The sequence below is a fragment of the Salvelinus alpinus genome, chromosome 18, assembly GCF_045679555.1.
Source record: "Salvelinus alpinus chromosome 18, SLU_Salpinus.1, whole genome shotgun sequence".
Taxonomy (NCBI): domain Eukaryota; kingdom Metazoa; phylum Chordata; class Actinopteri; order Salmoniformes; family Salmonidae; genus Salvelinus; species Salvelinus alpinus.
In genome coordinates, this window is record NC_092103.1 from 52,127,497 (window position 1) to 52,154,576 (window position 27,080).

At 52.0% G+C, this 27,080-nt stretch overlaps 1 protein-coding gene across 1 annotated transcript in view; it reads right to left on the reverse strand.

Moving 5' to 3' along the window:
* The window catches only part of LOC139544456 (ciliary neurotrophic factor receptor subunit alpha-like), a 412,488-nt gene that overhangs the window by 30,549 nt on the left and 354,859 nt on the right, over positions 1 to 27,080 (reverse strand). The window contains exon 4 of the mRNA XM_071351570.1: positions 2,278 to 2,395. Coding sequence (XP_071207671.1) covers positions 2,278 to 2,395 — 118 coding nt within the window. The remainder of the gene's footprint in view (positions 1 to 2,277; positions 2,396 to 27,080) is intronic.

The window sequence follows — 27,080 nt, forward strand, 5'->3', positions numbered from 1 at the left end:
CCGTAAAGTTCATAGAAACATGTCAAACGATGTTTATATTCAATCCTCAGGTTGTTTTTAGCCTAAATAATCAATAATATTTCAACCGGACAATAATGTCTTCAATATAAAATGTAAACAAGGAACGCACTTTCTCAGTCTGGCGCAGGAAAAAGCTCTGTGACACGGCAGGGTCCACTCATTCAACTGCTCTTACTTCTTCATTTTTCAGAATACAAGCCTGAAACATTTTCTGAAGACTGTTGACATCTAGTGGAAGGCATAGGAACTTTGAGTCCTAAGTCAATGGATACTGTATTGGCATTGAATAGAAAACTACAAAACCCCCAAAAAAACTTCCTGAATGGATTTTTCTCAGGTTTTCGCCTGCCAAATCAGTTCTGTTATACACTATTTTAACAGTTTTGGAAACTTTAGAGTGTTTTCTATCCAAAATCTACCAGTTATATGCATATCATATATTCTGGGCCCGAGATGTAGGCAGTTTAATTTGGGCATTCTATTCATCCAAACTTCCGAATGCTGCCCCCTACCCTAGAGAAGTTAATGAGGCTCAGAGTGTGGGTGGTAGTGTGGGTTGACCCTTATAGTGGGTTATAGTGTGGGTTGTAGTGGGGGTTGACCCTTATAGTGTGGGTTGTAGTGTGGGTTGTAGTGTGGGTTGTAGTGTGGGTTGTAGTGTGGGTTGTAGTGTGGGTTGTAGTGTGGGTTGTAGTGTGGGTTGTAGTGTGGGTTGTAGTGGGGGTTGTAGTGTGGGTTGTAGTGTGGGTTGTAGTGTGGGTTGTAGTGTGGGTTGTAGTGGGGGTTGTAGTGTGGGTTGTAGTGTGGGTTGTAGTGTGGGTTGTAGTGTGGGTTGTAGTGGGGGTTGTAGTGTGGGTTGTAGTGTGGGTTGTAGTGTGGGTTGTAGTGTGGGTTGTAGTGGGGGTTGTAGTGTGGGTTGTAGTGTGGGTTGTAGTGGGGGTTGTAGTGTGGGTTGTAGTGGGGGTTGTAGTGTGGGTTGTAGTGTGGGTTGTAGTGTGGGTTGTAGTGGGGGTTGTAGTGTGGGTTGTAGTGTGGGTTGTAGTGGGGGTTGTAGTGGGGGTTGTAGTGGGGGTTGTAGTGGGGGTTGTAGTGTGGGTTGTAGTGGGGGTTGTAGTGTGGGTTGTAGTGGGGGTTGTAGTGGGGGTTGTAGTGTGGGTTGTAGTGGGGGTTGTAGTGGGGGTTGTAGTGTGGGTTGTAGTGTGGGTTGTAGTGTGGGTTATAGTGGGGGTTGTAGTGGGGGTTGTAGTGTGGGTTGTAGTGTGGGTTGTAGTGGGGGTTGTAGTGTGGGTTGTAGTGGGGGTTATAGTGGGGGTTGTAGTGGGGGTTGTAGTGTGGGTTGTAGTGTGGGTTATAGTGGGGGTTGTAGTGGGGGTTGTAGTGTGGGTTGTAGTGTGGGTTGTAGTGTGGGTTGTAGTGTGGGTTATAGTGGGGGTTGTAGTGGGGGTTGTAGTGTGGGTTGTAGTGTGGGTTGTAGTGGGGGTTGTAGTGGGGGTTGTAGTGTGGGTTGTAGTGTGGGTTGTAGTGTGGGTTATAGTGGGGGTTGTAGTGGGGGTTGTAGTGTGGGTTGTAGTGTGGGTTGTAGTGGGGGTTGTAGTGTGGGTTGTAGTGTGGGTTGTAGTGGGGGTTGTAGTGGGGGTTGTAGTGTGGGTTGTAGTGTGGGTTATAGTGGGGGTTGTAGTGTGGGTTGTAGTGGGGGTTGTAGTGGGGGTTATAGTGGGGGTTGTAGTGGGGGTTGTAGTGTGGGTTGTAGTGTGGGTTGTAGTGGGGGTTGTAGTGGGGGTTGTAGGGGGGTTGTAGTGTGGGTTGTAGTGGGGGTTGTAGTGGGGGTTGTAGTGTGGGTTGTAGTGGGGGTTGTAGTGGGGGTTGACCCTTATAGAGGGTGGCAGTGGGGGATAATGAGGCTCATGGAGAGATATCCTTTCAGACAACAACGTTCAGAGGACCCAGTGGTTCTCTAAATGATTATTCGAATGTGAAATATTGTCTGTACAACATTAATGAGGTTGCTAGGAGACCACCTGCTGAGAGAGGCTGTCAGTGAGTTTTCTGAGGCATGGTGAAGTGTAGCCCCAAACTCAGACAGACAGACAGACAGACAGACAGACAGACAGACAGACAGACAGACAGACAGACAGAGATAGAGAGAGAGAGAGAGAGAGAGAGAGAGAGAGAGAGAGAGAGAGAGAGAGAGAGAGAGAGAGAGAGAGAGAGAGAGAGAGAGAGATAATCAATCAGAGACAAGGTTTTGATTCTTACAGGACGGTGACGTCGAAGTCTGTGGGTATGGAGGTGGGGTGCTGTAGGTGCCAGCTACAGTAGAAACCTTTAGGGTAGGTGTTGGATCGACACGTCACCGTGGGTTCCCTAGGGGAGGCTGGAGAGACAGGCACAAGACGGGATGGTGAGGATCTCATTCTTTATCAGGTGAGAAAATACGGAGTGAAAAGGGACTCTTCCTACTACTCTGACCCCCAGTCCCCTTTACACTACTCTGACCCCCAGTCCCCTTTACACTACTCTGACCCCCAGTCCCCTCTACACTACTCTGACCCCCAGTCCCCTTTACACTACTCTGACCCCCAGTCCCCTTTACACTACTCTGACCCCCAGTCCCCTTTACACTACTCTGACCCCCAGTCCCCTTTACACATTTACATTTTACATTTAAGTCATTTAGCAGACGCTCTTATCCAGAGCGACTTACAAATTGGTGCATTCACCTTATGACATCCAGTGGAACAGCCACTTTACAATAGTGCATCTAAATCTTTTAAGGGGGGGGGGGTGAGAAGGATTACTTTATCCTATCCTAGGTATTCCTTAAAGAGGTGGGGTTTCAGGTGTCTCCGGAAGGTGGTGATTGACTCCGCTGTCCTGGCGTCGTGAGGGAGTTTGTTCCACCATTGGGGTGCCAGAGCAGCGAACAGTTTTGACTGGGCTGAGCGGGAACTGTACTTCCTCAGTGGTAGGGAGGCGAGCAGGCCAGAGGTGGATGAACGCAGTGCCCTTGTTTGGGTGTAGGGCCTGATCAGAGCCTGGAGGTACTGAGGTGCCGTTCCCCTCACAGCTCCGTAGGCAAGCACCATGGTCTTGTAGCGGATGCGAGCTTCAACTGGAAGCCAGTGGAGAGAGCGGAGGAGCGGGGTGACGTGAGAGAACTTGGGAAGGTTGAACACCAGACGGGCTGCGGCGTTCTGGATGAGTTGTAGGGGTTTAATGGCACAGGCAGGGAGCCCAGCCAACAGCGAGTTGCAGTAATCCAGACGGGAGATGACAAGTGCCTGGATTAGGACCTGCGCCGCTTCCTGTGTGAGGCAGGGTCGTACTCTGCGGATGTTGTAGAGCATGAACCAACAGGAACGGGCCACCGCCTTGATGTTAGTTGAGAACGACAGGGTGTTGTCCAGGATCACGCCAAGGTTCTTAGCGCTCTGGGAGGAGGACACAATGGAGTTGTCAACCGTGATGGCGAGATCATGGAACGGGCAGTCCTTCCCCGGGAGGAAGAGCAGCTCCGTCTTGCCGAGGTTCAGCTTGAGGTGGTGATCCGTCATCCACACTGATATGTCTGCCAGACATGCAGAGATGCGATTCGCCACCTGGTCATCAGAAGGGGGAAAGGAGAAGATTAGTTGTGTGTCGTCTGCATAGCAATGATAGGAGAGACCATGTGAGGTTATGACAGAGCCAAGTGACTTGGTGTATAGCGAGAATAGGAGAGGGCCTAGAACAGAGCCCTGGGGGACACCAGTGGTGAGAGCACGTGGTGAGGAGACAGATTCTCGCCACGCCACCTGGTAGGAGCGACCTGTCAGGTAGGACGCAATCCAAGCGTGGGCCGCGCCGGAGATGCCCAACTCGGAGAGGGTGGAGAGGAGGATCTGATGGTTCACAGTATCGAAGGCAGCCGATAGGTCTAGAAGGATGAGAGCAGAGGAGAGAGAGTTAGCTTTAGCAGTGCGGAGCGCCTCCGTGATACAGAGAAGAGCAGTCTCAGTTGAATGACTAGTCTTGAAACCTGACTGATTTGGATCAAGAAGGTCATTCTGAGAGAGATAGCGGGAGAGCTGGCCAAGGACGGCACGTTCAAGAGTTTTGGAGAGAAAAGAAAGAAGGGATACTGGTCTGTAGTTGTTGACATCGGAGGGATCGAGTGTAGGTTTTTTCAGAAGGGGTGCAACTCTCGCTCTCTTGAAGACGGAAGGGACGTAGCCAGCGGTCAGGGATGAGTTGATGAGCGAGGTGAGGTAAGGGAGAAGGTCTCCGGAAATGGTCTGGAGAAGAGAGGAGGGGATAGGGTCAAGCGGGCAGGTTGTTGGGCGGCCGGCCGTCACAAGACGCGAGATTTCATCTGGAGAGAGAGGGGAGAAAGAGGTCAGAGCACAGGGTAGGGCAGTGTGAGCAGAACCAGCGGTGTCGTTTGACTTAGCAAACGAGGATCGGATGTCGTCGACCTTCTTTTCAAAATGGTTGACGAAGTCATCTGCAGAGAGGGAGGAGGGGGGGGGGGAGGAGGATTCAGGAGGGAGGAGAAGGTGGCAAAGAGCTTCCTAGGGTTAGAGGCAGATGCTTGGAATTTAGAGTGGTAGAAAGTGGCTTTAGCAGCAGAGACAGAAGAGGAAAATGTAGAGAGGAGGGAGTGAAAGGATGCCAGGTCCGCAGGGAGGCGAGTTTTCCTCCATTTCCGCTCGGCTGCCCGGAGCCCTGTTCTGTGAGCTCGCAATGAGTCGTCGAGCCACGGAGCGGGAGGGGAGGACCGAGCCGGCCTGGAGGATAGGGGACATAGAGAGTCAAAGGATGCAGAAAGGGAGGAGAGGAGGGTTGAGGAGGCAGAATCAGGAGATACGTTGGAGAAGGTTTGAGCAGAGGGAAGAGATGATAGGATGGAAGAGGAGAGGGTAGCGGGGTAGAGAGAGCGAAGGTTGGGACGGCGCGATACCATCCGAGTAGGGGCAGTGTGGGAAGTGTTGGATGAGAGCGAGAGGGAAAAGGATACAAGGTAGTGGTCGGAGACTTGGAGGGGAGTTGCAATGAGGTTAGTGGAAGAACAGCATCTAGTAAAGATGAGGTCGAGCGTATTGCCTGCCTTGTGAGTAGGGGGGGAAGGTGAGAGGGTGAGGTCAAAAGAGGAGAGGAGTGGAAAGAAGGAGGCAGAGAGGAATGAGTCAAAGGTAGACGTGGGGAGGTTAAAGTCGCCCAGAACTGTGAGAGGTGAGCCGTCCTCAGGAAAGGAGCTAATCAAGGCATCGAGCTCATTGATGAACTCTCCGAGGGAACCTGGAGGGCGATAAATGATAAGGATGTTAAGCTTGAAAGGGCTGGTAACTGTGACAGCATGGAATTCAAAGGAGGCGATAGACAGATGGGTAAGGGGAGAAAGAGAGAATGACCACTTGGGAGAGATGAGGATCCCGGTGCCACCACCCCGCTGACCAGAAGCTCTCGGGGTGTGCGAGAACACGTGGGCGGACGAAGAGAGAGCAGTAGGAGTAGCAGTGTTATCTGTGGTGATCCATGTTTCCGTCAGTGCCAAGAAGTCGAGGGACTGGAGGGAGGCATAGGCTGAGATGAACTCTGCCTTGTTGGCCGCAGATCGGCAGTTCCAGAGGCTACCGGAGACCTGGAACTCCACGTGGGTCGTGCGCGCTGGGACCACCAGATTAGGGTGGCCGATGCCACGCGGTGTGGAGCGTTTGTATGGTCTGTGCAGAGAGGAGAGAACAGGGATAGACAGACACATAGTTGACAGGCTACAGAAGAGACTACGCTAATGCAAAGGAGATTGGAGTGGCAAGTGGACTACGCGTCTCGAATGTTCAGAAAGTTAAGCTTACGTAGCAAGAATCTTATTGACTAAAATGATTAAGATGATACAGTACTGCTGAAGTAGGCTAGCTGGCAGTGGCTGCGTTGTTGACTTTGTAGGCTAGCTGGCAGTTGTTGACTTTGTAGGCTAGCTGGCAGTGGCTGCGTTGTTGACACTACACTAATCAAGTCGTTCCGTTGAGTGTAATAGTATCTACAGTGCTGCTATTCGGGGGCTAGCTGGCTAGCTTGCAGTGTTGATTACGTTACGTTGCGTTAAAAGAACGACAATAGCTGGCTAGCTAACCTAGAAAATCGCTCTAGACTACACAATTATCTTTGATACAAAGACGGCTATGTAGCTAGCTATGTAGCTAGCTACGATCAAACAAATCAAACCGTTGTACTGTAATGAAATGAAATGAAAATGTGATACTACCTGTGGAGCGAAGCGGAATGCGACCGGGTTGTTGAGTGCGGAAGTTCTATTCGGTAGACGTTGGCTAGCTGTTGGCTAGCTAGCAGTGTCTCCTACGTTAAGGATGACAAATAGCTGGCTAGCTAACCTCGGTAAATTAAGATAATCACTCTAAAACTACACACTCTAAACTACACAATTATCTTGGATACGAAGACAGCAAAGACAACTATGTAGCTAGCTAACACTACACTAATCAAGTCGTTCAGTTGGGTGTAATAGTTGCTACAGTGCTGCTATTCGGTAGACGGTGGACGTTTGCTAGCTGGCTAGCTGCTGGGCAGATAGCAGTGTAGACTGCGTTAGGACGACGAAATACGATAATTACGCAATTATCTTTGATACAAAGACGGCTATGTAGCTAGCTAAGAAGAAATTGCTAAGATTAGACAAATCAAACCATTGTACTATAATGAAATGTAATGAAATGTAATGAAAAGTTATACTACCTGCGGACCAAAGTGCGAATGCGACCGCTCGCTCCAACCCGGAAGTGACTGGGTTGACCCCCAGTCCCCTTTACACTACTCTGACCCCCAGTCCCCTTTACACTACTCTGACCCCCAGTCCCCTCTACACTACTCTGACCCCCAGTCCCCTCTACACTACTCTGACCCCCAGTCCCCTTTACACTACTCTGACCCCCAGTCCCCTTTACACTACTCTGACCCCCAGTCCCCTTCCTACTACTCTGACCCCCAGTCCCCTTTACACTACTCTGACCCCCAGTCCCCTCTACACTACTCTGACCCCCAGTCCCCTTTACACTACTCTGACCCCCAGTCCCCTTTACACTACTCTGACCCCCAGTCCCCTTTACACTACTCTGACCCCCAGTCCCCTTCCTACTACTCTGACCCCCAGTCCTCTTCCCACTACTCTGACCCTCAGTCCCCTCTACACTACTCTGACCCCCAGTCCCCTTCCTACTACTCTGACCCCCATGCCCCTCTACACTACTCTGACCCCCAGTCCACTTTACACTACTCTGACCCTCAGTCCCCTTTACACTACTCTGACCCCCAGTCCACTTTACACTACTCTGACCCCCAGTCCCCTTCCTACTACTCTGACCCCCAGTCCCCTCTACACTACTCTGACCCCCAGTCCACTTTACACTACTCTGACCCCCAGTCCACTTTACACTACTCTGACCCCCAGTCCCCTTCCTACTACTCTGACCCCCAGTCCCCCTTACACTACTCTGACCCCCAGTCCCCTTCCTACTACTCTGACCCCCAGTCCCCTCTACACTACTCTGACCCCCAGTCCACTTTACACTACTCTGACCCCCAGTCCCCTTTACACTACTCTGACCCCCAGTCCACTTTACACTACTCTGACCCCCAGTCCCCTTCCTACTACTCTGACCCCCAGTCCCCTTTACACTACTCTGACCCCCAGTCCCCTTCCTACTACTCTGACCCCCAGTCCCCTCTACACTACTCTGACCCCCAGTCCTCTTCCCACTACTCTGACCCTCAGTCCCCTCTACACTACTCTGACCCCCAGTCCCCTTCCTACTACTCTGACCCCCAGTCCCCTTTACACTACTCTGACCCCCAGTCCCCTTTACACTACTCTGACCCCCAGTCCCCTTTACACTACTCTGACCCCCAGTCCCCTCTACACTACTCTGACCCCCAGTCCCCTTTACACTACTCTGACCCCCAGTCCCCTTTACACTACTCTGACCCCCAGTCCCCTTCCTACTACTCTGACCCCCAGTCCTCTTCCCACTACTCTGACCCTCAGTCCCCTCTACACTACTCTGACCCCCAGTCCCCTTCCTACTACTCTGACCCCCAGTCCCCTCTACACTACTCTGACCCCCAGTCCACTTTACACTACTCTGACCCTCAGTCCCCTTTACACTACTCTGACCGCCAGTCCACTTTACACTACTCTGACCCCCAGTCCCCTTCCTACTACTCTGACCCCCAGTCCCCTTTACACTACTCTGACCCCCAGTCCCCTTCCTACTACTCTGACCCCAGTCCCCTCTACACTACTCTGACCCCCAGTCCACTTTACACTACTCTGACCCCCAGTCCCCTTTACACTACTCTGACCCCCAGTCCCCTTCCTACTACTCTGACCCCCAGTCCCCTTTACACTACTCTGACCCCCAGTCCCCTTTACACTACTCTGACCCCCAGTCCCCTCTACACTACTCTGACCCCCAGTCCCCTTTACACTACTCTGACCCCCAGTCCCCTTTACACTACTCTGACCCCCAGTCCCCTTCCTACTACTCTGACCCCCAGTCCCCTCTACACTACTCTGACCCCCAGTCCCCTTTACACTACTCTGACCCCCAGTCCCCTTTACACTACTCTGACCCCCAGTCCCCTTTACACTACTCTGACCCCCAGTCCCCTTTACACTACTCTGACCCCCAGTCCCCTTTACACTACTCTGACCCCCAGTCCCCTCTACACTACTCTGACCCACAGTCCCCTTTACACTACTCTGACCCCCAGTCCCCTTTACACTACTCTGACCCCCAGTCCCCTTTACACTACTCTGACCCCCAGTCCCCTTTACACTACTCTGACCCCCAGTCCCCTCTACACTACTCTGACCCCCAGTCCCCTTTACACTACTCTGACCCCCAGTCCCTTTTACACTACTCTGACCCCCAGTCCCCTTCCTACTACTCTGACCCCCAGTCCCCTCTACACTACTCTGACCCCCAGTCCCCTTTACACTACTCTGACCCCCAGTCCCCTTTACACTACTCTGACCCCCAGTCCCCTTCCTACTACTCTGACCCCCAGTGCCCTCTACACTACTCTGACCCCCAGTCCCCTTTACACTACTCTGACCCCCAGTCCCCTTCCTACTACTCTGACCCCCAGTCCCCTTCCTACTACTCTGACCCCCAGTCCCCTTTACACTACTCTGACCCCCAGTCCCCTTTACACTACTCTGACCCCCAGTCCCCTTCCTACTACTCTGACCCCCAGTCCCCTTTACACTACTCTGACCCCCAGTCCCCTTCCTACTACTCTGACCCCCAGTCCCCTTCCTACTACTCTGACCCCCAGTCCCCTTTACACTACTCTGACCCCCAGTCCCCTTCCTACTACTCTGACCCCCAGTCCCCTCTACACTACTCTGACCCCCAGTCCCCTTCCTACTACTCTGACCCCCAGTCCCCTTTACACTACTCTGACCCCCAGTCCCCTTCCTACTACTCTGACCCCCAGTCCACTTTACACTACTCTGACCCCCAGTCCCCTTTACACTACTCTTACCCCCAGTCCACTTTACACTACTCTGACCCCCAGTCCCCTTTACACTACTCTGACCCCCAGTCCCCTTTACACTACTCTGACCCCCAGTCCACTTTACACTACTCTGACCCCCAGTCCACTTTACACTACTCTGACCCCCAGTCCCCTTCCTACTACTCTGACCCCCAGTCCCCTTTACACTACTCTGACCCCCAGTCCCCTTCCTACTACTCTGACCCCCAGTCCCCTCTACACTACTCTGACCCCCAGTCCACTTTACACTACTCTGACCCCCAGTCCCCTTTACACTACTCTGACCCCCAGTCCACTTTACACTACTCTGACCCCCAGTCCCCTTCCTACTACTCTGACCCCCAGTCCCCTTTACACTACTCTGACCCCCAGTCCCCTTCCTACTACTCTGACCCCCAGTCCCCTCTACACTACTCTGACCCCCAGTCCCTCTACACTACTCTGACCCCCAGTCCACTTTACACTACTCTGACCCCCAGTCCCCTTCCTACTACTCTGACCCCCAGTCCCCTTTACACTACTCTGACCCCCAGTCCCCTTCCTACTACTCTGACCCCCAGTCCCCTCTACACTACTCTGACCCCCAGTCCCCTTTACACTACTCTGACCCCCAGTCCCCTTTACACTACTCTGACCCCCAGTCCACTTTACACTACTCTGACCCCCAGTCCCCTTCCTACTACTCTGACCCCCAGTCCCCTTTACACTACTCTGACCTCCAGTCCACTTTACACTACTCTGACCCCCAGTCCCCTTCCTACTACTCTGACCCCCAGTCCCCTTTACACTACTATGACCCCCAGTCCCCTTTACACTACTCTGACCCCCAGTCCCCTCTACACTACTCTTACCCCCAGTCCCCTCTACACTACTCTGACCCCCAGTCCCCTTTACACTACTCTGACCCCCAGTCCCCTTCCTAATACTCTGACCCCCAGTCCCCTCTACACTACTCTGACCCCCAGTCCCCTTTACACTACTCTGACCCCCAGTCCCCTTTACACTACTCTGACCCCCAGTCCCCTTTACACTACTCTGACCCCCAGTCCCCTCTACACTACTCTGACCCCCAGTCCCTTTTACACTACTCTGACCCCCAGTCCCCTTTACACTACTCTGACCCCCAGTCCCCTTTACACTACTCTGACCCCCAGTCCCCTCTACACTACTCTGACCCCCAGTCCCCTTTACACTACTCTGACCCCCAGTCCCTTTTACACTACTCTGACCCCCAGTCCCCTTCCTACTACTCTGACCCCCAGTCCCCTTTACACTACTCTGACCCCCAGTCCCCTTTACACTACTCTGACCCCCAGTCCCCTTCCTACTACTCTGACCCCCAGTCCCCTCTACACTACTCTGACCCCCAGTCCCCTTTACACTACTCTGACCCCCAGTCCCCTTCCTACTACTCTGACCCCCAGTCCCCTTCCTACTACTCTGACCCCCAGTCCCCTTTACACTACTCTGACCCCCAGTCCCCTTTACACTACTCTGACCCCCAGTCCCCTTCCTACTACTCTGACCCCCAGTCCCCTTTACACTACTCTGACCCCCAGTCCCCTTCCTACTACTCTGACCCCCAGTCCCCTTCCTACTACTCTGACCCCCAGTCCCCTTTACACTACTCTGACCCCCAGTCCCCTCTACACTACTCTGACCCCCAGTCCCCTTTACACTACTCTGACCCCCAGTCCCCTTTACACTACTCTGACCCCCAGTCCCCTTCCTACTACTCTGACCCCCAGTCCCCTTTACACTACTCTGACCCCCAGTCCCCTTTACACTACTCTGACCCCCAGTCCCCTTTACACTACTCTGACCCCCAGTCCCCTTTACACTACTCTGACCCCCAGTCCCCTTTACACTACTCTGACCCCCAGTCCCCTTTACACTACTCTGACCCCCAGTCCCCTTCCTACTACTCTGACCCCCAGTCCCCTCTACACTACTCTGACCCCCAGTCCCCTTTACACTACTCTGACCCCCAGTCCCCTTTACACTACTCTGACCCCCAGTCCACTTTACACTACTCTGACCCCCAGTCCCCTTCCCACTACTCTGACCCCCAGTCCCCTTCCTACTACTCTGACCCCCAGTCCCCTCTACACTACTCTGACCCCCAGTCCCCTCTACACTACTCTGACCCCCAGTCCCCTTTACACTACTCTGACCCCCAGTCCCCTTTACACTACTCTGACCCCCAGTCCCCTTCCTACTACTCTGACCCCCAGTCCCCTTTACACTACTCTGACCCCCAGTCCCCTTCCTACTACTCTGACCCCCAGTCCCCTCTACACTACTCTGACCCCCAGTCCACTTTACACTACTCTGACCCCCAGTCCCCTTTACACTACTCTGACCCCCAGTCCACTTTACACTACTCTGACCCCCGGTCCCCTTCCTACTACTCTGACCCCCAGTCCCCTTTACACTACTCTGACCCCCAGTCCACTTTACACTACTCTGACCCCCAGTCCCCTTTACACTACTCTGAAGCCCAGTCCCCTTTACACTACTCTGACCCCCAGTCCACTTTACACTACTCTGACCCCCAGTCCCCTTCCTACTACTCTGACCCCCAGTCCCCTTTACACTACTCTGACCCCCAGTCCACTTTACACTACTCTGACCCCCAGTCCCCTTTACACTACTCTGACCCCCAGTCCACTTTACACTACTCTGACCCCCAGTCCCCTTTACACTACTCTGACCCCCAGTCCACTTTACACTACTCTGACCCCCAGTCCCCTTCCTACTACTCTGAAGCCCAGTCCCCTTTACACTACTCTGACCCCCAGTCCCCTTTACACTACTCTGACCCCCAGTCCCCTTCCCACTACTCTGACCCCCAGTCCCCTTCCTACTACTCTGACCCCCAGTCCCCTTTACACTACTCTGACCCCCAGTCCCCTCTAACCTACTCTGACCCCCAGTCCCCTTTACACTACTCTGACCCCCAGTCCCCTTTACACTACTCTGACCCCCAGTCCCCTTCCTACTACTCTGACCCCCAGTCCCCTTTACACTACTCTGACCCCCAGTCCCCTTCCTACTACTCTGACCCCCAGTCCCCTCTACACTACTCTGACCCCCAGTCCACTTTACACTACTCTGACCCCCAGTCCCCTTTACACTACTCTGACCCCCAGTCCACTTTACACTACTCTGACCCCCGGTCCCCTTCCTACTACTCTGACCCCCAGTCCCCTTTACACTACTCTGACCCCCAGTCCACTTTACACTACTCTGACCCCCAGTCCCCTTTACACTACTCTGAAGCCCAGTCCCCTTTACACTACTCTGACCCCCAGTCCACTTTACACTACTCTGACCCCCAGTCCCCTTTACACTACTCTGACCCCCAGTCCACTTTACACTACTCTGACCCCCAGTCCCCTTTACACTACTCTGACCCCCAGTCCACTTTACACTACTCTGACCCCCAGTCCCCTTCCTACTACTCTGAAGCCCAGTCCCCTTTACACTACTCTGACCCCCAGTCCCCTTTACACTACTCTGACCCCCAGTCCCGTCTACACTACTCTGACCCCCAGTCCCCTTTACACTCTCTGACCCCCAGTCCCCTCTACACTACTCTGACCCCCAGTCCCCTTTACACTACTCTGACCCACAGTCCCCTTTACACTACTCTGACCCCCAGTCCCCTTCCTACTACTCTGACCCCCAGTCCCCTCTACACTACTCTGACCCCCAGTCCCCTTTACACTACTCTGACCCCCAGTCCCCTTCCTACTACTCTGACCCCCAGTCCCCTTTACACTACTCTGACCCCCAGTCCCCTTTACACTACTCTGACCCCCAGTCCCCTTCCTACTACTCTGACCCCCAGTCCCTTTTACACTACTCTGACCCCCAGTCCCCTTCCTACTACTCTGACCCCCAGTCCCCTTCCTACTACTCTGACCCCCAGTCCCCTTTACACTACTCTGACCCCCAGTCCCCTCTACACTACTCTGACCCCCAGTCCCCTTTACAATACTCTGACCCCCAGTCCCCTTTACACTACTCTGACCCCCAGTCCCCTTCCTACTACTCTGACCCCCAGTCCACTTTACACTACTCTGAACCCCAGTCCCCTTTACACTACTCTGACCCCCAGTCCCCTTCCTACTACTCTGACCCCCAGTCCCCTTTACACTACTCTGACCCCCAGTCCCCTTTATACTACTCTGACCCCCAGTCCCCTTTACACTACTCTGACCCCCAGTCCCCTTCCTACTACTCTGACCCCCAGTCCCCTTTACACTACTCTGACCCCCAGTCCACTTTACACTACTCTGACCCCCAGTCCCCTTTACACTACTCTGAACCCCAGTCCCCTTTACACTACTCTGACCCCCAGTCCCCTTTACACTACTCTGACCCCCAGTCCCCTTTACACTACTCTGACCCCCAGTCCCCTTTACACTACTCTGACCCCCAGTCCCCTTTACACTACTCTGACCCCCAGTCCCCTTTACACTACTCTGACCCCCAGTCCCCTCTACACTACTCTGACCCCCAGTCCCCTTCCTACTACTCTGACCCCCAGTCCCCTCTACACTACTCTGACCCCCAGTCCCCTTCCTACTACTCTGACCCCCAGTCCCCTTTACACTACTCTGACCCCCAGTCCCCTTTACACTACTCTGACCCCCAGTCCACTTTACACTACTCTGACCCCCAGTCCCCTTCCTACTACTCTGACCCCCAGTCCCCTTTACACTACTCTGACCCCCAGTCCCCTCTACACTACTCTGACCCCCAGTCCCCTTCCTACTACTCTGACCCCCAGTCCCCTCTACACTACTCTGACCCCCAGTCCCCTTCCTACTACTCTGACCCCCAGTCCCCTTTACACTACTCTGACCCCCAGTCCCCTTCCTACTACTCTGACCCCCAGTCCCCTCTACACTACTCTGACCCCCAGTCCACTTTACACTACTCTGACCCCCAGTCCCCTTTACACTACTCTGACTCCCAGTCCACTTTACACTACTCTGACCCCCAGTCCCCTTCCTACTACTCTGACCCCCAGTCCCCTTTACACTACTCTGACCCCCAGTCCCCTTTACACTACTCTGAACCCCAGTCCCCTTTACACTACTCTGACCCCCAGTCCCCTTTACACTACTCTGACCCCCAGTCCCCTCTACACTACTCTGACCCCCAGTCCCCTTTACACTACTCTGACCCCCAGTCCCCTCTACACTACTCTGACCCCCAGTCCCCTTTACACTACTCTGACCCCCAGTCCCCTCTACACTACTCTGACCCCCAGTCCCCTTTACACTACTCTGACCCCCAGTCCCCTTTACACTACTCTGACCCCCAGTCCCCTTTACACTACTCTGACCCCCAGTCCCCTTTACACTACTCTGACCCCCAGTCTCCTTTACACTACTCTGACCCCCAGTCCCCTCTACACTACTCTGACCCCCAGTCCCCTTTACACTACTCTGACCCCCAGTCCCCTTTACACTACTCTGACCCCCAGTCCCCTTTACACTACTCTGACCCCCAGTCCCCTTTACACTACTCTGACCCCAGTCCCCTCTACACTACTCTGACCCCCAGTCCCCTTTACACTACTCTGACCCCCAGTCCCTTTTACACTACTCTGACCCCCAGTCCCCTTCCTACTACTCTGACCCCCAGTCCCCTCTACACTACTCTGACCCCCAGTCCCCTTTACACTACTCTGACCCCCAGTCCCCTTCCTACTACTCTGACCCCCAGTCCCCACTACACTACTCTGACCCCCAGTCCCCTTTACACTACTCTGACCCCCAGTCCCCTTCCTACTACTCTGACCCCCAGTCCCCTTCCTACTACTCTGACCCCCAGTCCCCTTTACACTACTCTGACCCCCAGTCCCCTTTACACTACTCTGACCCCCAGTCCCCTTCCTACTACTCTGACCCCCAGTCCCCTTTACACTACTCTGACCCCCAGTCCCCTTCCTACTACTCTGACCCCCAGTCCCCTTCCTACTACTCTGACCCCCAGTCCCCTTTACACTACTCTGACCCCCAGTCCCCTCTACACTACTCTGACCCCCAGTCCCCTTTACAATACTCTGACCCCCAGTCCCCTTTACACTACTCTGACCCCCAGTCCACTTTACACTACTCTGACCCCCAGTCCCCTTCCTACTACTCTGACCCCCAGTCCCTTCTACACTACTCTTACCCCCAGTCCCCTTTACACTACTCTGACCCCCAGTCCCCTTGCTACTACTCTGACCCCCAGTCCCCTTCCTACTACTCTGACCCCCAGTCCCCTTTACACTACTCTGACCCCCAGTCCCCTTTACACTACTCTGACCCCCAGTCCCCTTTACACTACTCTGACCCCCAGTCCCCTCTACACTACTCTGACCCCCAGTCCCCTTTACACTACTCTGACCCCCAGTCCCCTTTACACTACTCTGACCCCCAGTCCCCTTTACACTACTCTGACCCCCAGTCCCCTTCCTACTACTCTGACCCCCAGTCCCCTCTACACTACTCTGACCCCCAGTCCCCTTCCTACTACTCTGACCCCCAGTCCCCTTTACACTACTCTGACCCCCAGTCCCCTTTACACTACTCTGACCCCCAGTCCCCTTTACACTACTCTGACCCCCAGTCCCCTTCCTACTACTCTGACCCCCAGTCCCCTCTACACTACTCTGACCCCCAGTCCCCTTCCTACTACTCTGACCCCCAGTCCACTTTACACTACTCTGACCCCCAGTCCACTTTACACTACTCTGACCCCCAGTCCACTTTACACTACTCTGCCCCCCAGTCCCCTTCCTACTACTCTGAACCCCAGTCCCCTCTACACTACTCTGACCCCCAGTCCCCTTTACACTACTCTGACCCCCAGTCCCCTTTACACTACTCTGACCCCCAGTCCCCTTTACACTACTCTGACCCCCAGTCCCCTTCCTACTACTCTGACCCCCAGTCCCCTCTACACTACTCTGACCCCCAGTCCCCTTCCTACTACTCTGACCCCCAGTCCCCTTTACACTACTCTGACCCCCAGTCCCCTTCCTACTACTCTGACCCCCAGTCCCCTCTACACTACTCTGACCCCCAGTCCCCTTCCTACTACTCTGACCCCCAGTCCACTTTACACTACTCTGACCCCCAGTCCACTTTACACTACTCTGACCCCCAGTCCCCTTTACACTACTCTGACCCCCAGTCCCCTTTACACTACTCTGACCCCCAGTCCCCTTCCTACTACTCTGACCCCCAGTCCACTTTACACTACTCTGACCCCCAGTCCCCTTTACACTACTCGGACCCCCAGTCCACTTCCTACTACTCTGACCCCCAGTCCCCTTTACACTACTCTGACCCCCAGTCCCCTTCCTACTACTCTGACCCCCAGTCCCCTTTACACTACTCTGACCCCCAGTCCCCTTTACACTACTCTGACCCCCAGTCCACTTCCTACTACTCTGACCCCCAGTCCCCTTTACACTACTCTGACCCCCAGTCCACTCCCTACTACTCTGACCCCCAGTCCCCTTTACACTACTCTGACCCCCAGTCCCCTTTACACTACTCTGACCCCCAGTCCCCTTTACACTACTCTGACCCCCAGTCCCCTTTACACTACTCTGACCCCCAGTCCACTTTACACTACTCTGACCCCCAGTCCACTTCCTACTACTCTGACCCCCAGTCCCCTTTACACTACTCTGACCCCCAGTCCCCTCTACACTACTCTGACCCCCAGTCCCCTTCCTACTACTCTGACCCCCAGTCCACTTTACACTACTCTGACCCCCAGTCCACTTTACACTACTCTGACCCCCAGTCCCCTTTACACTACTCTGAACCCCAGTCCCCTCTACACTACTCTGACCCCCAGTCCCCTTTACACTACTCTGACCCCCAGTCCCCTTTACACTACTCTTACCCCCAGTCCCCTTCCTACTACTCTGACCCCCAGTCCACTTTACACTACTCTTACCCCCAGTCCCCTTCCTACTACTCTTACCCCCAGTCCCCTTCCTACTACTCTGACCCCCAGTCCCCTTCTTACTACTCTGACCCCCAGTCCCCTTTACACTACTCTGACCCCCAGTCCCCTTTACACTACTCTGACCCCCAGTCCCCTTTACACTACTCTGACCCCCAGTCCCCTTTACACTACTCTGACCCCCAGTCCCCTTTACACTACTCTGACCCCCAGTCCCCTTTACACTACTCTGACCCCCAGTCCCCTTTACACTACTCTGACCCCCAGTCCCCTTTACACTACTCTGACCCCCAGTCCCCTTTACACTACTCTGACCCCCAGTCCCCTTTACACTACTCTGACCCCCAGTCCCCTCTACACTACTCTGACCCCCAGTCCCCTTTACACTACTCTGACCCCCAGTCCCCTTTACACTACTCTGACCCCCAGTCCCCTTCCTACTACTCTGACCCCCAGTCCCCTCTACACTACTCTGACCCCCAGTCCCCTTCCTACTACTCTGACCCCCAGTCCCCTTTACACTACTCTGACCCCCAGTCCCCTTCCTACTACTCTGACCCCCAGTCCCCTCTACACTACTCTGACCCCCAGTCCACTTTACACTACTCTGACCCCCAGTCCCCTTCCTACTACTCTGACCCCCAGTCCCCTTTACACTACTCTGACCCCCAGTCCCCTTTACACTACTCTGAACCCCAGTCCCCTTTACACTACTCTGACCCCCAGTCCCCTTTACACTACTCTGACCCCCAGTCCCCTCTACACTACTCTGACCCCCAGTCCCCTTTACACTACTCTGACCCCCAGTCCCCTCTACACTACTCTGACCCCCAGTCCCCTTTACACTACTCTGACCTCCAGTCCCCTTTACACTACTCTGACCCCCAGTCCCCTTTACACTACTCTGACCCCCAGTCCCCTTTACACTACTCTGACCCCCAGTCTCCTTTACACTACTCTGACCCCCAGTCCCCTCTACACTACTCTGACCCCCAGTCCCCTTTACACTACTCTGACCCCCAGTCCCCTTTACACTACTCTGACCCCCAGTCCCCTTTACACTACTCTGACCCCCAGTCCCCTTTACACTACTCTGACCCCCAGTCCCCTCTACACTACTCTGACCCCCAGTCCCCTTTACACTACTCTGACCCCCAGTCCCTTTTACACTACTCTGACCCCCAGTCCCCTTCCTACTACTCTGACCCCCAGTCCCCTCTACACTACTCTGACCCCCAGTCCCCTTTACACTACTCTGACCCCCAGTCCCCTTCCTACTACTCTGACCCCCAGTCCCCACTACACTACTCTGACCCCCAGTCCCCTTTACACTACTCTGACCCCCAGTCCCCTTCCTACTACTCTGACCCCCAGTCCCCTTCCTACTACTCTGACCCCCAGTCCCCTTTACACTACTCTGACCCCCAGTCCCCTTCCTACTACTCTGACCCCCAGTCCCCTTCCTACTACTCTGACCCCCAGTCCCCTTTACACTACTCTGACCCCCAGTCCCCTTCCTACTACTCTGACCCCCAGTCCCCTTTACACTACTCTTACCCCCAGTCCCCTTCCTACTACTCTTACCCCCAGTCCCCTTCCTACTACTCTGACCCCCAGTCCCCTTCCTACTACTCTGACCCCCAGTCCCTTCTACACTACTCTTACCCCCAGTCCCCTTTACACTACTCTGACCCCCAGTCCCCTTTACACTACTCTGACCCCCAGTCCCCTTCCTACTACTCTGACCCCCAGTCCCCTTTACACTACTCTGACCCCCAGTCCCCTTTACACTACTCTGACCCCCAGTCCCCTTTACACTACTCTGACCCCCAGTCCCCTCTACACTACTCTGACCCCCAGTCCACTTTACACTACTCTGACCCCCAGTCCCCTTTACACTACTCTGACCCCCAGTCCCCTTTACACTACTCTGACCCCCAGTCCCCTTTACACTACTCTGACCCCCAGTCCCCTTTACACTACTCTGACCCCCAGTCCCCTTTACACTACTCTGACCCCCAGTCCCCTTTACACTACTCTGACCCCCAGTCCACTTTACACTACTCTGACCCCCAGTCCCCTTTACACTACTCTGACCCCCAGTCCCCTTTACACTACTCTGACCCCCAGTCCCCTTTACACTACTCTGACCCCCAGTCCCCTTTACACTACTCTGACCCCCAGTCCCCTCTACACTACTCTGACCCCCAGTCCCCTTTACACTACTCTGACCCCCAGTCCCCTTTACACTACTCTGACCCCCAGTCCCCTTTACACTACTCTGACCCCCAGTCCCCTTTACACTACTCTGACCCCCAGTCCCCTTTACACTACTACTACCATCCTACTACTACTGTAACCTCAACTATCTGTATCAACACTGCAGAACCCTACTGTCTATATACTGTCCACTTCACAGAGGCTGCCTCCCAATCAGAAGGAGGAGGAGAGGAGAGGATAGGGGGGTGAGAGGAGAGGAGAGGAGAGGAGAGGAGAGGAGAGGAGAGGAGAGGAGAGGAGAGGAGAGGAGAGGAGAGGAGAGGAGAGGAGAGGAGAGGAGAGGAGAGGGGCTTGAGAGGAGAGGGGCTTGAGAGGAGAGGCGGATGAGAAGAGAGGAATGGAGAGGAGAGGAGAGGAGAGGAGAGGAGAGGAGAGGAGAGGAGAGGAGAGTGAGAGTGAGAGGAGAGGAGAGTGAGAGTGAGAGGGGAGGGATTAGAAGAGAGGGGGAGGAGAGGGATGAGAGGAGAGGGGCTTGAGAGGAGAGGAGAGGAGAGGAGAGGAGAGGAGAGGAGAGGAGAGGAGAGGAGAGGAGAGGAAAGGAAAGGAGAGGAGAGGAGAGGAGAGGAGAGGAGAGGAGAGGAGAGGAGAGGAGAGGAGAGGAGAGGAGAGGAGAGTGGATTATCCTATTGGAATGTAACGCTGTTCTGCCAATCCAGATGTGCATGGAATTGTTTTACTATTGCTAATTGTCATACTATAGATCATTTATCAGTTCGATATTGAACTTTAGTAGCCAATTAGGTATCAACATATAAATATATATATTTAAAAGAAAAAAAATATTGCAATAGCCCAGGAAAACATTCAGAAATGGCAAAAAAGACAATCAAAAAATAAATCTTGATAAACAAGGTTTTGAAGTGTCTGTCATTAATCTAGGAGACATTAAAAAAAAGGAAATCTATATATATTTTTATACACATATTTAACCCCTTTTTTGGATATGCACAAAACTACCTTCATACTTCTATTCGTATTTTAAACCTGTACCGGTTACCTCGAGATGAGTCATGTGACACTTGTGGTGGTTGAAGAGCAAAACAGACCGTCATTGAGTTCGTCTTCCTTTTCAACGGGGAAGAGTTTGTAAGTCAAACTGTTTCAGATGCTACAGACGTTTTCGATAGAAGAACGATTTGTGGGATGTCTCCTGGTCTGATAAACACCTCTCTATCTCTGACACCGTCCACCACAGATGGCATGTCTCCTGGTCTGACAAACACCTCTCTATCTCTGACACCCTCCACCACAGATGGGATGTCTCCTGGTCTGACAAACACCTCTCTATCTCTGACACCGTCCACCACAGATGGGATGTCTCCTGGTCTGATAAACACCTCTCTATCTCTGACACCGTCCACCACAGATGGGATGTCTCCTGGTCTGACAAACACCTCTCTATCTCTGACACCGTCCACCACAGATGGGATGTCTCCTGGTCTGATAAACACCTCTCTATCTCTGACACCGTCCACCACAGATGGGATGTCTCCTGGTCTGATAAACACCTCTCTATCTCTGACACCGTCCACCACAGATGGGATGTCTCCTGGTCTGATAAACACCTCTCTATCTCTGACACCGTCCACCACAGATGGGATGTCTCCTGGTCTGATAAACACCTCTCTAGCTGTGCCACAGATATCGCTGTCTTAAACTGATGGATTGTGATGTGAATTTATTTATCATGGTACTTAGATGGACTCACCAGCGTGTCATCAGACTCTATGGGGGACTAAATGGTGCTTATGTAGCTAACTGCCTTCTACCGTTGGCTCTGTAAAACAATTCTAATGGCGTCAGATAAGTATTAGCTTCTGTTGTATCCTTTGAAGCGACACCGGTCTCATCAGAACCACGACCTGTTTATCATAGCTCTGCCCTGGTCTCATCAGAACCATGACCTGTTTATCATAGCTCTGCCCTGGTCTCATCAGAACCATGACCTGTTTATCATAGATCTGCCCTGTTCTCATCAGAACCATGACCTGTTTATCATAGCTCTGCCCTGGTCTCATCAGAAACCATGACCTGTTTATCATAGTTTTGCCCTGTTCTCATCAGAACCATGACCTGTTTATCATAGCTCTGCCCTGGTCTCATCAGAACCATGACCTGTTTATCATAGCTCTGCCCGGTCTCATCAGAACCATGACCTGTTTATCATAGCTCTGCCCTGCCACCTTGTGGAGCTCTTCAGTTACTGTTTCTAAAGGATCGATTCATACCTGTCGTGACGTCGTCGATGCAACATGTTATTTTTATAGCAGTGTTATTATGTTACTCTGTTGTAAAATTGTTTTATTGCTATATTGTAATAATTCCTATTTTTTCTGTACTTTCAGAAGCCACACAGAAAACAGTATTGAACATTATTTGTCCTAATATTATGCAAAATAGGCACTATTTTCTTGTTTTTCATTTATTTTTACTGATAGCCAGGGGCACACTCCAACACTCAGACATCATTTACAAATGAATCATGTGTGTTTAGTGAGTCCTCCAGATCAGAGGCAGTAGGGATGACCAGGGATGTTCTCTGTTTAGTGAGTCCTCCAGATCAGAGGCAGTAGGGATGACCAGGTATGTTCTCTGTTTAGTGAGTCCTCCAGATCAGAGGCAGTAGGGATGACCAGGGATGTTCTCTGTTTAGTGAGTCCTCCAGATCAGAGGCAGTAGGGATGACCAGGGATGTTCTCTGTTTAGTGAGTCCTCCAGATCAGAGGCAGTAGGGATGACCAGGGATGTTCTCTGTTTAGTGAGTCCTCCAGATCAGAGGCAGTAGGGATGACCAGGTATGTTCTCTGTTTAGTGAGTCCTCCAGATCAGAGGCAGTAGGGAGGACCAGGGATGTTCTTTGTTTAGTGAGTCCTCCAGATCAGAGGCGTAGTGATGACCAGGGATGTTCTCTGTTTAGTGAGTCCTCCAGATCAGAGGCAGTAGGGAAGACCAGGGATGTTCTCTGTTTAGTGAGTCCTCCAGATCAGAGGCAGTAGGGATGACCAGGGATGTTCTCTGTTTAGTGAGTCCTCCAGATCAGAGGCAGTAGGGAAGACCAGGGATGTTCTCTGTTTAGTGAGTCCTCCAGATCAGAGGCAGTAGGGATGACCAGGGATGTTCTCTGTTTAGTGAGTCCTCCAGATTAGAGGCAGTAGGGATGACCAGGGATGTTCTCTGTTTAGTGAGTCCTCCAGATCAGAGGCAGTAGGGAGGACCAGGGATGTTCTCTGTTTAGTGAGTCCTCCAGATCAGAGGCAGTAGGGATGACCAGGGATGTTCTCTGTTTAGTGAGTCCTCCAGATCAGAGGCAGTAGGGATGACCAGGGATGTTCTCTGTTTAGTGAGTCCTCCAGATCAGAGGCAGTAGGGAGGACCAGGGATGTTCTTTGTTTAGTGAGTCCTCCAGATCAGAGGCGTAGTGATGACCAGGGATGTTCTCTGTTTAGTGAGTCCTCCAGATCAGAGGCAGTAGGGATGACCAGGGATGTTCTCTGTTTAGTGAGTCCTCCAGATCAGAGGCAGTAGGGATGACCAGGGATGTTCTCTGTTTAGTGAGTCCTCCAGATCAGAGGCAGTAGGGATGACCAGGTATGTTCTCTGTTTAGTGAGTCCTCCAGATCAGAGGCAGTAGGGATGACCAGGGATGTTCTCTGTTTAGTGAGTCCTCCAGATCAGAGGCAGTAGGGATGACCAGGGATGTTCTCTGTTTAGTGAGTCCTCCAGATCAGAGGCAGTAGGGATGACCAGGGATGTTCTCTGTTTAGTGAGTCCTCCAGATCAGAGGCAGTAGGGATGACCAGGTATGTTCTCTGTTTAGTGAGTCCTCCAGATCAGAGGCAGTAGGGAGGACCAGGGATGTTCTTTGTTTAGTGAGTCCTCCAGATCAGAGGCGTAGTGATGACCAGGGATGTTCTCTGTTTAGTGAGTCCTCCAGATCAGAGGCAGTAGGGAAGACCAGGGATGTTCTCTGTTTAGTGAGTCCTCCAGATCAGAGGCAGTAGGGATGACCAGGGATGTTCTCTGTTTAGTGAGTCCTCCAGATCAGAGGCAGTAGGGAAGACCAGGGATGTTCTCTGTTTAGTGAGTCCTCCAGATCAGAGGCAGTAGGGATGACCAGGGATGTTCTCTGTTTAGTGAGTCCTCCAGATTAGAGGCAGTAGGGATGACCAGGGATGTTCTCTGTTTAGTGAGTCCTCCAGATCAGAGGCAGTAGGGAGGACCAGGGATGTTCTCTGTTTAGTGAGTCCTCCAGATCAGAGGCAGTAGGGATGACCAGGGATGTTCTCTGTTTAGTGAGTCCTCCAGATCAGAGGCAGTAGGGATGACCAGGGATGTTCTCTGTTTAGTGAGTCCTCCAGATCAGAGGCAGTAGGGAGGACCAGGGATGTTCTTTGTTTAGTGAGTCCTCCAGATCAGAGGCGTAGTGATGACCAGGGATGTTCTCTGTTTAGTGAGTCCTCCAGATCAGAGGCAGTAGGGATGACCAGGGATGTTCTCTGTTTAGTGAGTCCTCCAGATCAGAGGCAGTAGGGAGGACCAGGGATGTTCTCTGTTTAGTGAGTCCTCCAGATCAGAGGCAGTAGGGATGACCAGGGATGTTCTCTGTTTAGTGAGTCCTCCAGATCAGAGGCAGTAGGGATGACCAGGGATGTTCTCTGTTTAGTGAGTCCTCCAGATCAGAGGCAGTAGGGAGGACCAGGGATGTTCTCTGTTTAGTGAGTCCTCCAGATCAGAGGCAGTAGGGAGGACCAGGGATGTTCTTTGTTTAGTGAGTCCTCCAGATCAGAGGCGTAGTGATGACCAGGGATGTTCTCTGTTTAGTGAGTCCTCCAGATCAGAGGCAGTAGGGATGACCAGGGATGTTCTCTGTTTAGTGAGTCCTCCAGATCAGAGGCAGTAGGGATGACCAGGGATGTTCTCTGTTTAGTGAGTCCTCCAGATCAGAGGCAGTAGGGAAGACCAGGGATGTTCTCTGTTTAGTGAGTCCTCCAGATCAGAGGCAGTAGGGATGACCAGGGATGTTCTCTGTTTAGTGAGTCCTCCAGATCAGAGGCAGTAGGGAAGACCAGGGATGTTCTCTGTTTAGTGAGTCCTCCAGATCAGAGGCAGTAGGGATGACCAGGGATGTTCTCTGTTTAGTGAGTCCTCCAGATTAGAGGCAGTAGGGATGACCAGGGATGTTCTCTGTTTAGTGAGTCCTCCAGATCAGAGGCAGTAGGGAGGACCAGGGATGTTCTCTGTTTAGTGAGTCCTCCAGATCAGAGGCAGTAGGGATGACCAGGGATGTTCTCTGTTTAGTGAGTCCTCCAGATCAGAGGCAGTAGGGATGACCAGGGATGTTCTCTGTTTAGTGAGTCCTCCAGATCAGAGGCAGTAGGGAGGACCAGGGATGTTCTTTGTTTAGTGAGTCCTCCAGATCAGAGGCGTAGTGATGACCAGGGATGTTCTCTGTTTAGTGAGTCCTCCAGATCAGAGGCAGTAGGGATGACCAGGGATGTTCTCTGTTTAGTGAGTCCTCCAGATCAGAGGCAGTAGGGATGACCAGGGATGTTCTCTGTTTAGTGAGTCCTCCAGATCAGAGGCAGTAGGGAGGACCAGGGATGTTCTCTGTTTAGTGAGTCCTCCAGATCAGAGGCAGTAGGGATGACCAGGGATGTTCTCTGTTTAGTGAGTCCTCCAGATCAGAGGCAGTAGGGAGGACCAGGGATGTTCTCTGTTTAGTGAGTCCTCCAGATCAGAGGCAGTAGGGGTGACCAGGGATGTTCTCTGTTTAGTGAGTCCTCCAGATCAGAGGCAGTAGGGATGACCAGGGATGTTCTCTGTTTAGTGAGTCCTCCAGATCAGAGGCAGTAGGGAGGACCAGGGATGTTCTCTGTTTAGTGAGTCCACCAGATCAGAGGCAGTAGGGATGACCAGGGATGTTCTCTTGATGAGTGCATAAATTTGACAATTTTCCTGTCCTGCTAAACATTCAAAATGTACTTTTTGGTGTATGGAGTAAGACGTATATTTGTTTCTTTAGGAATGTAGTGAAGTAAAAGTAATCAAAAATATACATACTAAGAAAGTATTGTATTGTACTGTAATACTATATTATATTGTACTGCTGTATTGTACTGTTTTGTATTGTACTACTGTGTTGTACTGCACTGTCTACTGTATTGTAATGTACTACTGTATTGTATTGTACTACTGTATTGTATTGTACTACGGTATTGTATTGTACTACTGTGTTGTACTGCACTGTCTACTGTATTGTACTGTACTACTGTATTGTATTGTACTACTGTATTGTAGTGTACTACTGTATTGTATTGTACTACGGTATTGTATTGTACTACTGTGTTGTACTGCACTGTCTACTGTATTGTACTGTACTACTGTATTGTATTGTACTACTGTATTGTATTGTACTACTGTATTGTACTGCTGTATTGTACTGTATTGTATTGTACTGCTGTGTTGTACTGCACTGTCTACTGTATTGTATTGTACTACTGTATTGTATTGTACTACGGTATTGTATTGTACTACTGTGTTGTACTGCACTGTCTACTGTATTGTACTGTACTACTGTATTGTATTGTACTACTGTATTGTAGTGTACTACTGTATTGTATTGTACTACGGTATTGTATTGTACTACTGTGTTGTACTGCACTGTCTACTGTATTGTACTGTACTACTGTATTGTATTGTATTGCTGTATTGTACTGTATTGTATTGTACTGCTGTGTTGTACTGCACTGTCTACTGTATTGTACTGTACTACTGTATTGTACTGTACTACTGTATTGTATTGTACTACTGTATTGTACTCTTCCCCTGTAGTGTATTGTACTACTTTATTGTATTGTACTACGGTATTGTATTCTACTACTGTATAGCATTGTACTACTGTATTGTACTGTACTACTTTATTGTATTGTACTACTGCATTGTACTGTACTACTGTATTCTATTGTACTACTTTATTGTATTGTACTGCTGTATTGGATTGTACTACTGTAGTGTACTGTACTCCTTTATTTTACTGTACTACTGTATTTTGTTGAACTGTACTATTGTATTGTACTACTTTATTGTATTGTACTACGGTATTGTATTCTACTACTGTATAGCATTGTACTACTGTATTGTACTGTACTACTGTATTGTATTGTACTAACATATTGTGTTGTACTGTACTATTGTATTGTATTGTACTAACATATTGTGTTGTACTGTACTATTGTATT